The sequence below is a fragment of the Trachemys scripta genome, chromosome 4, assembly GCF_013100865.1.
Source record: "Trachemys scripta elegans isolate TJP31775 chromosome 4, CAS_Tse_1.0, whole genome shotgun sequence".
Lineage (NCBI taxonomy): Eukaryota > Metazoa > Chordata > Testudines > Emydidae > Trachemys > Trachemys scripta.
The window spans coordinates 3,755,165-3,767,776 of NC_048301.1; the positions used below are offsets into that span (position 1 = coordinate 3,755,165).

General features: G+C 42.6%; 1 protein-coding gene across 1 annotated transcript; it reads left to right on the forward strand.

Moving 5' to 3' along the window:
- The first annotated feature begins 1,356 nt into the window (after window positions 1–1,356).
- On the forward strand, window positions 1,357–7,743 carry LOC117875928. The gene is made up of 4 exons (XM_034767529.1): window positions 1,357–3,593; window positions 4,779–4,913; window positions 6,645–6,861; window positions 7,267–7,743. Exons 1-4 carry the CDS (start codon window positions 2,873–2,875, stop codon window positions 7,460–7,462), a joined length of 1,269 nt encoding a protein of 422 aa, XP_034623420.1. The 5' UTR covers window positions 1,357–2,872; the 3' UTR covers window positions 7,463–7,743.
- Window positions 7,744–12,612: the final 4,869 nt, after the last annotated feature.

A 12,612-nucleotide genomic window follows, 5' to 3' on the forward strand; every position in this document is an offset into this window, starting at 1 on the left:
TTCCTAAGTATCTGTGCTGCTTCCCCTCTCCTCCTCTAATCTGTAGAGAGAGAGAGCAACCTGTGAGAGGCTATTGTGTGGGCAGGGGGATGAGAGGCAACATGCAATATGTGCATGTGGTGAAGGAGAGAGGATTGGTTGTGAAAAACTGAAAGGGAAGTGCTCACCAGTCCCATGCACTGTTTTCTTCAGCAAGCGGATAACTTTGCATTATGCTATTGCTTTCACCTACCTGTGCTGCTAACTGTGTGTCAATCACTTAAACTGGGATCATCTGGTAAGGTAATTTAAAAGAAACCCAACATTAGCTGGTAAAATTAACAGGGAGCTAGAATTAGAGACAGAGAGAAAACACCAGAGGAAGTTGATTAAAAAATCAAAACAGAAGCTGCAAGGGAAGGGGCACTTTTATATTTTGTGTCTTGTTGTTTAGATCGTAATTGTGGCCTAGGTATAATGATAACAGATCTTGGGCCTGTAGCGGGGCAATAGAAATAAAGTATATTGGCTGTATTATACGTACAAACGTACGTGTGTGGCGTCATTGATGAGTGGCTCCATCCTATAGCAGGGGTTATTGCTATCTTCTAGCATCCAGTCTTTTACATACTGTTTTGCCTTGGGAAATCTCCTAAAACTTAATATATCATTGCCCATTTTATCCCATCTGCACTAGATTATCTATAATATCAAGGAAGAATGCCAGTTCCTTGCACTCTTGAAATAAGGTACCATGAGGAGGGCTTGGGCTAGGCTGGGGGAGCCTTTTAATATTAAGAGAAACTCAGTGCATCTCATTCAACCAGAATAGATTATTGTTTGAAATTAAAAAAAAAAATTAATGTCTTGAGGATTTCCATTCTGATTCCTACAGAGATTTATGGAAACTATGAAGAACCTGGGAAACCAGTCATAATTGTTACACTCCCTTTTGGAGCTATTTTCTTGGCAGTGGTGTAATTAGATTTGTCCTTTCTACATATCTACCTAGTTAACCACTTTATAATCTATTGTCATTACCATGTTTATTTGCTCCATTTTTATAAAAAGTGCATGCTGTTGCTTCAGAAGCAGTACTAGTTTTTATCATGCTCTGCAATACTCTTTTTGATTTTTCTGAGATCTCATTTCAGGTACATCTAGATCTCTGAGTAAATCTGATCCTTCTTTTGCCATTGGGGAAGAAGTCAATTTTTGTTTATAATTATTTAATGACCCATACTTTGGCTTTAAAACTTCAGAAATGCCATTAAATCCACTTAAATCTTTAATTTCCTCTTTGATTCATGCTGCAAATTAATTAGATACATTAAGTCCCTAATCTCTCGCTTGTTTTTTGTCTTCCCATTTCTTCCTTGGCAGGGTCTGTATTTTATTTGTTGCAGTTGAATGAATCTTGGCTGTTGGCTCTAGGACTTCTGGCTTTGTTTTCAGAAACTGGAAGGTCTGCCATGAATGAAGCAGAGGGCTACAGGAAGAGAAAAGACTATCTTGTGGTTCAGGCAGTTGAATACTACCTGGAAGAACTCTGTTCTATCCTTGCCTCAGACACAGAGTTTGTGTGATGCAAGGCACATTACTGAAACCAAAACTCTCACAGGTGGCCACTAACTGTGTGTGCCTCATTTTCTGAGCACCTGACTTGAGACACTTGAGGCCTGACTTCTAGACCTGCTGAGCACCCACAACTGCAGCTATGGCTGCTTAGCTTTAGGAGGACAATGCTGTCTGGAGGAATAAGCACAGGACTGGGTGTTTATGTGGGACTAGTTCTAATCCTGACTCTGCTGCTGATTCGTTTGCGGCCTTGAGCAAGTCACTTTGCCCCGGATTTTTAAAGGTATTTAAGTATGGTTCTGTTCAGCATTGCAAAGCCTAAGTGTCATTTTCAAAAGTGGCCTAGGCACTTAGACTCCGACTCACATTTTAAAATGAGACCCGCTCCTAAATCAGTTGAGCATTGCAACACAGAGCAATGCCTAAATACCTTTAAATATCTGGGCCCTTTGCCTTTGTTCATTTGTAAAATGGGGAGTTGTGAAGATAAAATCATTAATATTTTTAGGCTGAGATAGTACAGTGAGTGCATAGAAGATAACCTGAAATTAATAATTCTGAGTTTGGATGGTGTGTAATAAATAAGGCCTGTGAACATTGTTCATCATGCGTGGTGAATGATGCAGAGGTTCTATGGAAAAAATACTGTGTGATCATGTAATTAAAGACTATCTGTTCATAGCATACAAACAGCAAAGTTGGATAAAAGTATAAAATACTCTCTCTGGAAGGTGGCAGTGTAACACACTACTTTATTTCTTAGACTCCAGAACCCTAACACACAAGAATCAAAATCAGAGCAAGACAAAGCAGGTTGCTCCCCAAGGCAGAGAAGCACAACTTAATCCACTTTGCTCTAGGCTGACTCTTCACAGACTGACTGCTGAAAATCCAGGTCATACGCTGCCGTACAGAACCCCCAAGCCTGCAAGCAAAACCAGAAAACCCTTATACTTCAAGTGACAGCTTGAAATTTTAACACAGTATTCAATGCCCTACTGTATCATTATGCACAACCTTAATTCTGCCACTTCCTAACTTTCCTGTACTTGACCTTGCAACCTTAACATTCTTTTATTGTAACACGTGTATGGTATTTACAGTATCTCTACAAAACACACTGTAGTTCATGCACACCTTTATGTACTTCATGGTACATGTTAATATGTGGTATAAATGTAGGTGGCAGTCATGTTACCTCATTTAGTCAACTCCCTTCTCTTGTAGGCTTTGGGCCACAGGGCTTACATTTACATAATACTTTTCTTGGCTATGTAACTAATTGTTGTCTTTTTTTTTTAAAGAGAGTGGAAGAATGCAGGAGAAAAGTATGCCAGTCAGTAATACAGGGATAATGAGAGCCACTCACTTGCTGCAGTTACCGCAAGAAATGCTGACTGAGATAATCATGTACCTTCCTCCTGCGGAAAAATCCAAAGTCCGTGCCACGTGCAGTCTCTTCAAGGATCTGGTTGATCAGCCTGTTGTGTGGCAAAAGAGTACCATTGTCCTCCGACGCATAAGCGCTTTCAATGCCGAGTTCTGGGACGTGCTTCGGAAAAGAAAGATCACTTCTGTAGAAGTGAAAGAAATTGGGCTTAAGCAATGGCAAAAGCTGCTGAGATTGATGCCTGGTCTGCTAGATGTAACTGTGGATTCCCTCTGTAGCGAGGAAATCCTGCAAGGGTTACAGCTGCTCACAGATCTACAGAAACTTCACTTGAAAACGTGCTCTAAGTTATCTGAGAGAAATGTAATCAGGGAAGTTGTGCACTTTCAACACCTTACCCACTTGTTGTTGTGTGGCATAACCTTCTTAAGTGGCAGTGAATTGATCAGAATTGCTTGCTTACAAAACCTACATACGCTCTCATTGCATACTGTGCAAAAGGCACTTCCTGAGAAAGCACTAGAGTATGTTTTATTCCATTTACCAAAACTCAGAGAACTGTCACTTTCTTATATCCTAAGTAAGGAGCATTTTTTGTTATGCCTCAGTTTGCCAGATAGACATCCCATCCCTTATTCATCAGAAGGTGAGTGTTGTTTCTATAGGCTATATTTATATACACTATATTCAGAATTAGGGCACCAGTCCTGCCAGCTCTGATGCACGTGTTTAACTTTGCTACCATGAGAAATCAATAGGACAACTCAGGGTGAAACAAGTATGTGCATTAGAACTGGCAGGATTGGGGCCTAAGTGTCCATTGTTGCTCAAAGGATTACATGCTGGGTATATCAGAGTGTGTTGGTAGTGAAGATTTATTCTTAACTGTATCCCCTTGCTTTAGTGGACTAGGTTCAGATTTCCATTGCATTACTGTTTTGATATGTCGTAAACACGTTTCCTAAAGCTTGTGGAGTATTTTAAACTGAATATATAAATAGCTAAAAGGAGGATATAGTTCTTGGCCAAGACTTTCAAAAGTGACTTGATTTTAAGTGCGTCTGTTTTCCGATCTCCAAATGGAGACACCTTTAATGGGTCCTGATTTTCCGAAAGAGCTGAGCACTTGCCCTCAAAATCAGGCACCATTAAAAGTGACCCCCAAACAATTACCCTGCCCACCTTGTCTCTCCCAAATCACTAGTAATTTTTTTAAATCTTGACACACACTTAAGTATTGTAGCATTTTTATAATATACTTCAGTTTTACGCTTAAAGCAGAGATTCAACCTCTTTGTTTTGTATGAAAAATCCTGTGTATCTTAACCAACCTTACAGCACATAATCAGAGAGCACAGAGAAAGTTCCCTGGGGATCGTCAGCTGAATTTGTTCCTTAGTTTAGGAATTTTAAAATAATTTAAATGGACCCTTTATGAAATTTCCATATCTGACCTTTTTTTCAGACCCCTTCTACTAGCCAATGATTGGTTTGTTTATTGTTCAAACTTTCTAGATAACTCATTGTCTGATACCTTCCAGTTTGGTTAATAATTTGGCTTAACTGCAACCTAACTTCTTCAAAGTGTGGGGATTCCCCCCCCCCGTCTTTCCTGTTATATTCACTATGTGCTATCATAAGTATGAGCCTAATGTAAAGACTTATACATAACTTGTGCTTTAATATTGGAAAACAATTATCTCTGGGATGTCAAATAAGTACTTCCCCCCCCACCTTTTCAATCATCCACTATGTTTAGAGTCGCCTCCTGTTCCAAAACTTCAGCTTCACACTCTGGCCTTGAGGCAAACTGGTTATAACCTTCTTTCAGAGCGTTTCCTAGATCAGCTCTCCACCATCCACACTCTGACTGTTTGTTACATCAAGGACTTTTTGTTACACTCAGTGGATGCCTTTGGACAAGTGCTGAAGAACCTACCAAACTTGACAGAATTAAATCTTCTATGTAAGTTGTTTTTAAGGTTGAAGTGTTTGTGGATTTTATTCTGTTCAGGCTTAGGAAGGTTTGTGGTAGTTTCATCTTCTGTTAAATGGTGACTGGCAAGACAGCAGAGAGCTTATTTTTATGGATGTTTCTATTGGCTGATATATCTTAATATTGTCTCTGAAAAAATCAGTTCCCCAATTCAGAATCTGATTGGCTTGACTGTGTTCATTCAAACCCGACTGAAAAATGGGTCTAGATATCTACTATTTAATGAAGCTGCTGCCTTATGGCTCTTAATGTCCTCCTTGTTTCCTTCCCAGTCCAGTTTCCAGATCCCCACTACTGCTTATCTACACTTGGGATTTGTCCCCATTTCAGCCATGGAACCAGCCCCTGATGCAGCTGCACCTGTGATAACCCCTATGAAGTCCTAATCCTCTCTATAAGGGCTGGCCTATACTGAAAACTCAGGGGTGTGAAAAATCCATGCCCCTGAGAGATGTAGCTATGCCAACCTAACCCTGGTGTAGACAGCACTAGGTCAATGGGAGGAATTCTTCCATGGACCTAACTACTGACTCAGGGAGGTGGGTTAACTACAGCGATGGAAGAATCCCTCCTGCCACTATAGTTAATGTCTACACTGAAGTGCTACAGCTGCACAGTTGTGCTGCTGTAGCCATACGCGCCGGCTTCCTCTGGGCCCCAGGGGTGCTCAACCCCTCTGCCCCCAGCCCCACCTCCACCTGCCCCCTTCTCCCAAGCCCCCACCTCTTCCCGCCCCGCCCCAGGGCTGGAACACCCACAGAGTTGGCGCCTATGGTTGTAGCATATGAAGTTTAGACAAGTCCTAAGTCACAGAACTGGAAGTTTTTATTTTTATTAGGGGAACAAAAGATACTATGTTATTAAGCTATGTACTTGAAAATGCAGGTTTTGAAAATGTAGTCTTCCTAGAGAGCCTTTGTGGTTAAGGCACTAGATGGGACTCAGGAGATCCAAATTCAGCTCCTGGCTCTGCCATGGATTTCCTCTGTGACCTTGGGAAAGTCACTTACTCTCCCCAGGCTTTACTTCCACCTCTGTGAAATGGGGATGGTGATACTTCCGTTGTCTGTCTTGTCTATTTAGATTGTAAGCTGTTTGGGCAGGGACAGTATGTCACTAAGGCTATATCTACACTACAGCCAGGATTGATGCTCTGAGATCGATCCACCAGCGGTCGATTTAGCAGGTCTAGTGAAGACCCGCCAAATCGACAGCAGATCGTTCTCCAGTTGACCCTTGAACTCTACCCCGATGAGAAGAATAAGGTAAGTCGACGGGAGAGTTTCTCCCGTCGACCCCCTGCAGTGTAGACCCCGTGGTAACTCCATCTAAGGTATGTCGACTCCAGCTACATTATTCACGTAGCTGGAGTTGCATAGCATAAGTCGACTTACCGCGGTAGTATAGACCTAGTCTATATATGTGTACTGCACCTAGCACCATGGAGCCATGATTTCAGTTGGGCCTCTAGGTGCTAATGTAACACAAACATTGGTTTTATTTGTATCTTTCATGCTTTTGCACTGTCTCATTCTTGCTGAACAGTGGATGAAAAACAGAACTTTGGTATCTATTATAAAAAGTAAAGACAAAGTTTACTTAAAAAAAAAAAAAAAAAAAAAACCCTGATACATACTTTGAAAAACATTGTCAAGAAAAGAGTCATAAATGTCATATTTTGTCCTCTGTCTGCTTTTAAAGGGATCTCCAATTTGGATATGTTTGTTGATAACATTCCTTCCAGCCTTGTTAAACTAAGTGTGATTGGAACCAAGCTCTCAAACTCTGCTCTCAGCTGTTTGTCTGACAAATCCTGGAAGCTAAGAGAAATGGATCTAACCCTCTCATATGGATTTGATGAAAAGACTCTGAAACAATTTCCCCACCTCTTTCCACTGCTGACTAGACTCTGCCTTAGGTATGACCAGATAATGTGCTACCGATGTTGAAGAATGAAAGAAACTTACTACATTAGGACTTGTATGTTAAAAGCTGCACTGGTTTAACTAAAAGTGTGAGGTTTTTAAACCAATTTTTAGATAAACTGGTGCAAGTCTGTGTGTAGACATGGCTAATCCTTTGTCCCTGGCAATGCTCATTGCTGGCATGCTTGTGCGTTGACAGGGATGTGGAAGAGACCTGGTAGGCCACCCAGACCACCTCTAATCTCTCTGATTCTATGAACACACATCTCTGCCATCACTAGTGAGAGATTATGGATCTTTAAATCACCAATATAGAAACTGTTCTTTTGCTCTGTATTTCAGATGTCTGTTTGTAACTCCCTCTGAAACCCTAAGTACAATCTGTTTTTCATCCCCAGTGGTTTTGTTTTGACTGACAATATCTTGTTGAGCTTGGCTAAAATGGAGAGTTTGCGAGAACTTGATGTTATTGGTGGCACAAATCTGGCAAAAGAAGCAATCCCGAATTTTCGCATCACAACGGACTGCAGGGTACATCTCCTTGTAGAGCGGCATTCAGTGTCTTCTAAATGTGACTGCTTATGGAGCACGTAGTACACTGCCTTTCTTTTAACCCACCATTGTTTACAGAGCTTTGATAGCTAAATGTACTGCTATCAGGAAACCAAGAATGTTCTGTAAAGTTCTGCTGAAATTCCATGTGAGGAAGAGAGGTAGTGGAAACAAACCTTCAACATTCTCAATAACGGTATAGCGCTTCACTACAGCCACTAGCTTATGAATATAAAAAACAGAAATGTCTTCTTTGAGCCTGTAACATTGACAAGCCTGAACTGTGAACAAATACTGGCATTCTATATTAAAATTTCTGAGCAAGTTTCCACTGGCCATTGATAAAACTCTGCACTTCTATTAATATGTTTGACTACATGTAAACGGTATTCTTGTTTTACTCTGTTGTCGTTTCTGCCTGGTAAATTTCACTGACATTCTTAGGCAGCAGCTCAGGCGTGGGAGAATGGACAGAGGAAATAAGAGAAGCTGGGGCTCAGGGATACTGGAAAATAATTAAGGGAAACACAAGAGGGGAGGGACTTGTCAGCATGTAAGTCTCAGCAAAGTGCCAGCAAAAAAGAGGTGTCTGGGTGGATAAAGATGAGTTACCAAAAAAGGTCAGGATTCCAGCAAATGGAACCATAGGGCCCTTCTAGTTAACCTTTGGCCATCATAAAAATTTATTATTATTATTTTTTTTTTTTTTTTTTTGAGTCTTAGCCTGTTTTTAATCCATAGTGGCTCTTTACCTCCCAACCGATGATCACTTAGATTCTTTTAATGTCCTTTTATGGAGCTTTTGCCAAGAGCTTTTTGAAAGTCCAATAAACGATCAACCAGTTCTCCTTTATAGATTCTGGACGCGAGAGGTCATAGAGTCCAGTCCCCTGCCCGCATGGCAGGACCAAATACTGTCTAGACTATCTCTGATAGACATTTATCTAACCTACTCTTAAATATCTCCAGAGATGGAGATTCCACAACCTCCCTAGGCAATTTATTCCAGTGTTTAACCACCCTGACAGTTAGGAACTTTTTCCTAATGTCCAAGTAGACCTCCCTTGCTGCAGTTTAAGCCCATTGCTTCTTGTTCTATCCTTAGAGGCTAAGGTGAACAAGTTTTCTCCCACCTCATTATGACACCCTTTTAGATACCTGAAAACTGCTATCATGTCCCCTCTCAGTCTTCTCTTTTCCAAACTAAACAAACCCAATTCTTTCAGCCTTCCTTCATAGGTCATGTTCTCAAGACCGTTACTCATTCTTGTTGCTCTTCTCTGGACCCTCTCCAATTTCTCCACATCTTTCTTGAAATGCGGTGTCCAGTTCTGGACACCGCAATACTCCAGCTGAGGCCTAACCAGAGCAGAGTAGAGCGGAAGAATGACTTCTCGTGTCTTGTTCACAACACACCTGTTAATATATCCCAGAATCACGTTTGCTTTTTTTGCAACAGCGTCTGTTGACTCATATTTAGCTTGTGGTCCACTATAACCCCTAGATCCCTTTCTGCCGTACTCAGATGAAAAATTTGTTACCGTCCACCAGGTATGAATCGCACTCGTCTGAACTGGTGTGGGAAAGAGTTTGGTTTGTACTAGTACTTAAACCATTTTTAATAGGGCTTTAGAGTGGAGCCTGGAGCTGGAGCGCGGAGCAGCTCCGGAGCAGTGGAGCTGCAGGTTTTTGCCTGGAGCTGGAGCGGAGCCGGAGCACAGCTCCAGAGCCCTGATTTTTAAAACCGGTATAGCTACACTCCATGGTTTACAAGTGTAGGTAAGGCCCATATGAAGCTAGACCAATAAAGAGGGGTTCATACCTAGTGTTTCAGGCTCTCTGCCTAAAAAAGGCTTCGTGCAGCATTTGGTTCATGATTGGAAGGTTTGTTTCAACAAACCTTAAGGGCTATAAACTCAGTTTTTTAATTAAAGCTTAAATTTTGCAGGCTCTGATAAAGCTCATAGCATTCCCCAGATCTGTATTGCACGTTGCTAGGTTCTACTACGTTTCACTGTAACTGCTCCAGAACCAGAGAGTGGCAGTATGGTTCAGTGAATAGGACACAGGAGAAGGTGTCAGAGCAGCTGCATTCTATTCCTGGCTTTGCTGAGGGCTGGTCTACACTGGAGGGGGGATCGATCTAAGATACGCAACTTCAGCTACAAGAATAGCGTAGCAGAAGTCGACGTATCTTAAATCGATTTACTTCTGGTCCTCATGGTGCGTGATTGACGGTCGCGGCTCCCCCGTCAACTCCGCTACCGCCTCTTGCTCTGGTAGAGTTCTGGAGTCGATAGAGAGTGCGTTCGGGGATTGATTTATCGTGTCTAGACGAGATGTGATAAATCGATCCCCGATAGATCGATTACTACCCGCCGGATCGTACCCTGAGTCACTTTGCCTGTGTTTTCATCCCTCCTCTTTGTTTTTGTCTATTTCTATTATAAGCTCTTTGAGGCAGGGACTGTCTTTTACTGGGGCCAGGTCTACACCACGTTTTGCTGGCATAGGCGATAGGCGTGTGGAAGAAATCACTTGTAACCATAGAATCATAGAAGACTAGAGTTGTAAGAGACCTCAGGAGGTCATCTAGTCCAATGCCCTGCTCAAAGCAGGACCAACCCCAACTAAATTATCCCAGCCAGGGCTTTGTCAAGCGGGGCCTTAAAAACCTCTAAGGATAGAAATTTCACCACCTACCTAGGTAACCCATTCCAGTGCTTCACCACCCTCCTAGTGAAATAGTGTTTCCTAATATCCAACCTAAACCTCCCACACTGCAACTTGAGACCATTCCTTCTTGTTCTGTCATCTGCCACCACTGAGAACAGCCTAGTTCCATCTCTTTGGAACCCACCCTTCAGGTAATTGAAGGCTGCTATCAAATCCCCCCTCACTCTTCTCTTCTGCAGACTAAATAACCCCAGTTCCCTCAGCCTCTCGTCATAAGTCATGTGCTCCAGCCTCCTGATCATTTTTGTTGCCCTCTGCTGGACTCTTTCCAATTTGTCCACAACCTTTCTGTAGTGGGGGGCCCAAAACTGTATGCAATACTTCAGATGTGGCCTCTCCAGTGCCGAATAGAGGGGAATAATTACTCCCCTCGATCTGCTGGCAGTGCTCCTACTAATGCAGCCCAATATGCCATTAGCCTTCTTGGCAACAAGGGCACACTGCAGACTCATATCCAGCTTCTCATACCCTGTAATCCCCAGGTCCTTTTCTGCCGAAATGCCACTTAGCCAGTTGGTGCCCAGCAATGCTTGGGATTCTTCCATCCTAAGTGCAGGACTCTGCACTTGTCCTTGTTGAACCTCATCAGATTTCTTCTGAACCAATCCTCCAATTTGTCTAAGTCACTCTGAACCCGATCCTTACCCTCCAGTGTATCTACCTCTCCCCCCATCTTAGTGTCGTCCATGAACTTGCTGAAGGTGCGATCCATCCCATCATCCAGATCATTAATGAAGATTTTGAACAAAACCAGCACCAGGACCGACCCCTGGGGCACTCTGCTTGATACCGGCTGCCAACTAGACATCGAGCTGTTGATCACTACCCGTTGAGCCCGATGATCTAGGCAGCTTTCTATCCACCTATAGTCCATCCATCCAGTCCATACTTCTTTAACTTGCTGGCAAGAATACCGTGGGAGACTGTATCAAAAGCTTTGCTAAAGTCAAGCTATATCACATCCACTGCTTTCCCCATATCCACAGAGCCAGTTATCTCATCATAGAAGGCAATTAGGTTGGTCAGGAATGACTTGCTCTTGGTGAATCCATGTTGACTGTTCCTGATCACCTTCCTCTCCTCCAAGTGCTTCAAAATGGATTCCTTGAGGATCTGCTCCATGATTTTTCCAGGAACTGAGGTGAGGCTGACTGGTCTGTAATTTCCCGGATTCTCCTTTTTCCCTTTTTTAAAGATGGGCACTATATTTGCCTTTTTCCAATCGTCCAGGACCTTCCCCCAATCACCATGAGTTTTCAAAGATAATGGCCAGTGGCTCTGCAATCACATCCGCCAACTCCTTCAGCACCCTTGGATGCATTGCATCCCGCCCCATGGACTTGTGCATGTCCAGCTTTTCTAAATAATCCTTAACCAATGTAGCTATGCTGGCAACACCCCCCTCCCACTGTGCAGAAACAGATTATACTTTTTGCTGGCATAATTTATGTCATTTGGGGAGGTGATTTAACTATGGCAACAAAATAACTCATTTTGCTCCTATAACCTCTGTCTCCACTAGAAGGCTTTGCCATTATAGCTATACTGGCAAAGTGTTTGTGTAGTGTAGACAAGCCGTGTGTTTATGCTGTGCCAGCACAACATCTTTATGGCTCCAGGTCTCTACCAGAATAGAAATAACTAGTAATAGTGGTAAAAAGACTTGTACAGATAAGTGAAACTCTCTGCTCAATGTGCAGTGCCAGTCAAAAATGGAAAGCCAGTATTGGAACACGACTTTCAAGGTGAAAGAAAGGTGGTGACTCAGGGCATACATGCATTTGAACTCCCTGGTGGCCAGCCCTTCTCCACTACACTTTATATAAAATGTGTAATATATTAAAGCTATTCCTTGCTGATGGTGCAGCTGATGGGCTCTTCAGCATTTGAAAAGGGCAGATTAATCATGCTGAGGCTTGCAGTTAAGAGGCTGTGTCACTAGCTTGTAATTTCCTGTAATCAATGTACTTTCTCTTCTGTGATTCTGAACAAACAGGTGCAGAGATAATTGTACCCTCTGGGCACAAGAAGTGCCATGTCCTGTGCCTTTTAAGTAAGGCTCCGGAAAGTATAATAGAGACTCTCCCCAAGCCGCTACTTGCTCCTTCAGCTGGAGGCCAGAGCACTTGTTTGGGAAGTGGCAATCCCTGATGTTGCTTCCTGCAGTGATTTCTCCATAGCTAATCTACTGCGTGCATTCTACAATTTTTTTTGGGGGGGTGGGGAGAGGGTTCTATTTGGGAAAGGGAAAAGAGACTAGTCTAGTTCAAGAACACAGAGAAGATGTAGTATATAGCCCAAGTAGATCTCTCCCTTCACCTTTTTGGCTACATGCATCTCTTTCCCCTAAAGCCTTGTCTAGATAGGAATCTTTTAATAATAAAATTCCTGCCATTGTTAACACTGGTTCAGCTGCACTGGTGGGAGCCCTAGTGCAGACAGCTCTCTGGCTAAGG

Excerpts from the sequence above, each read along its gene's own strand:
- LOC117875928 (XM_034767529.1), top strand. The coding sequence starts at position 2,873 with ATGCAGGAGAAAAGTATGCCAGTCAGTAATACAGGGATAATGAGAGCC. Across the intron at positions 3,594-4,778 it reads CATCCCTTATTCATCAGAAG|AGCGTTTCCTAGATCAGCTC; the intron begins GTGAGTGTTGTT and ends ACCTTCTTTCAG. Across the intron at positions 6,862-7,266 it reads CTGACTAGACTCTGCCTTAG|TGGTTTTGTTTTGACTGACA; the intron begins GTATGACCAGAT and ends TTTCATCCCCAG.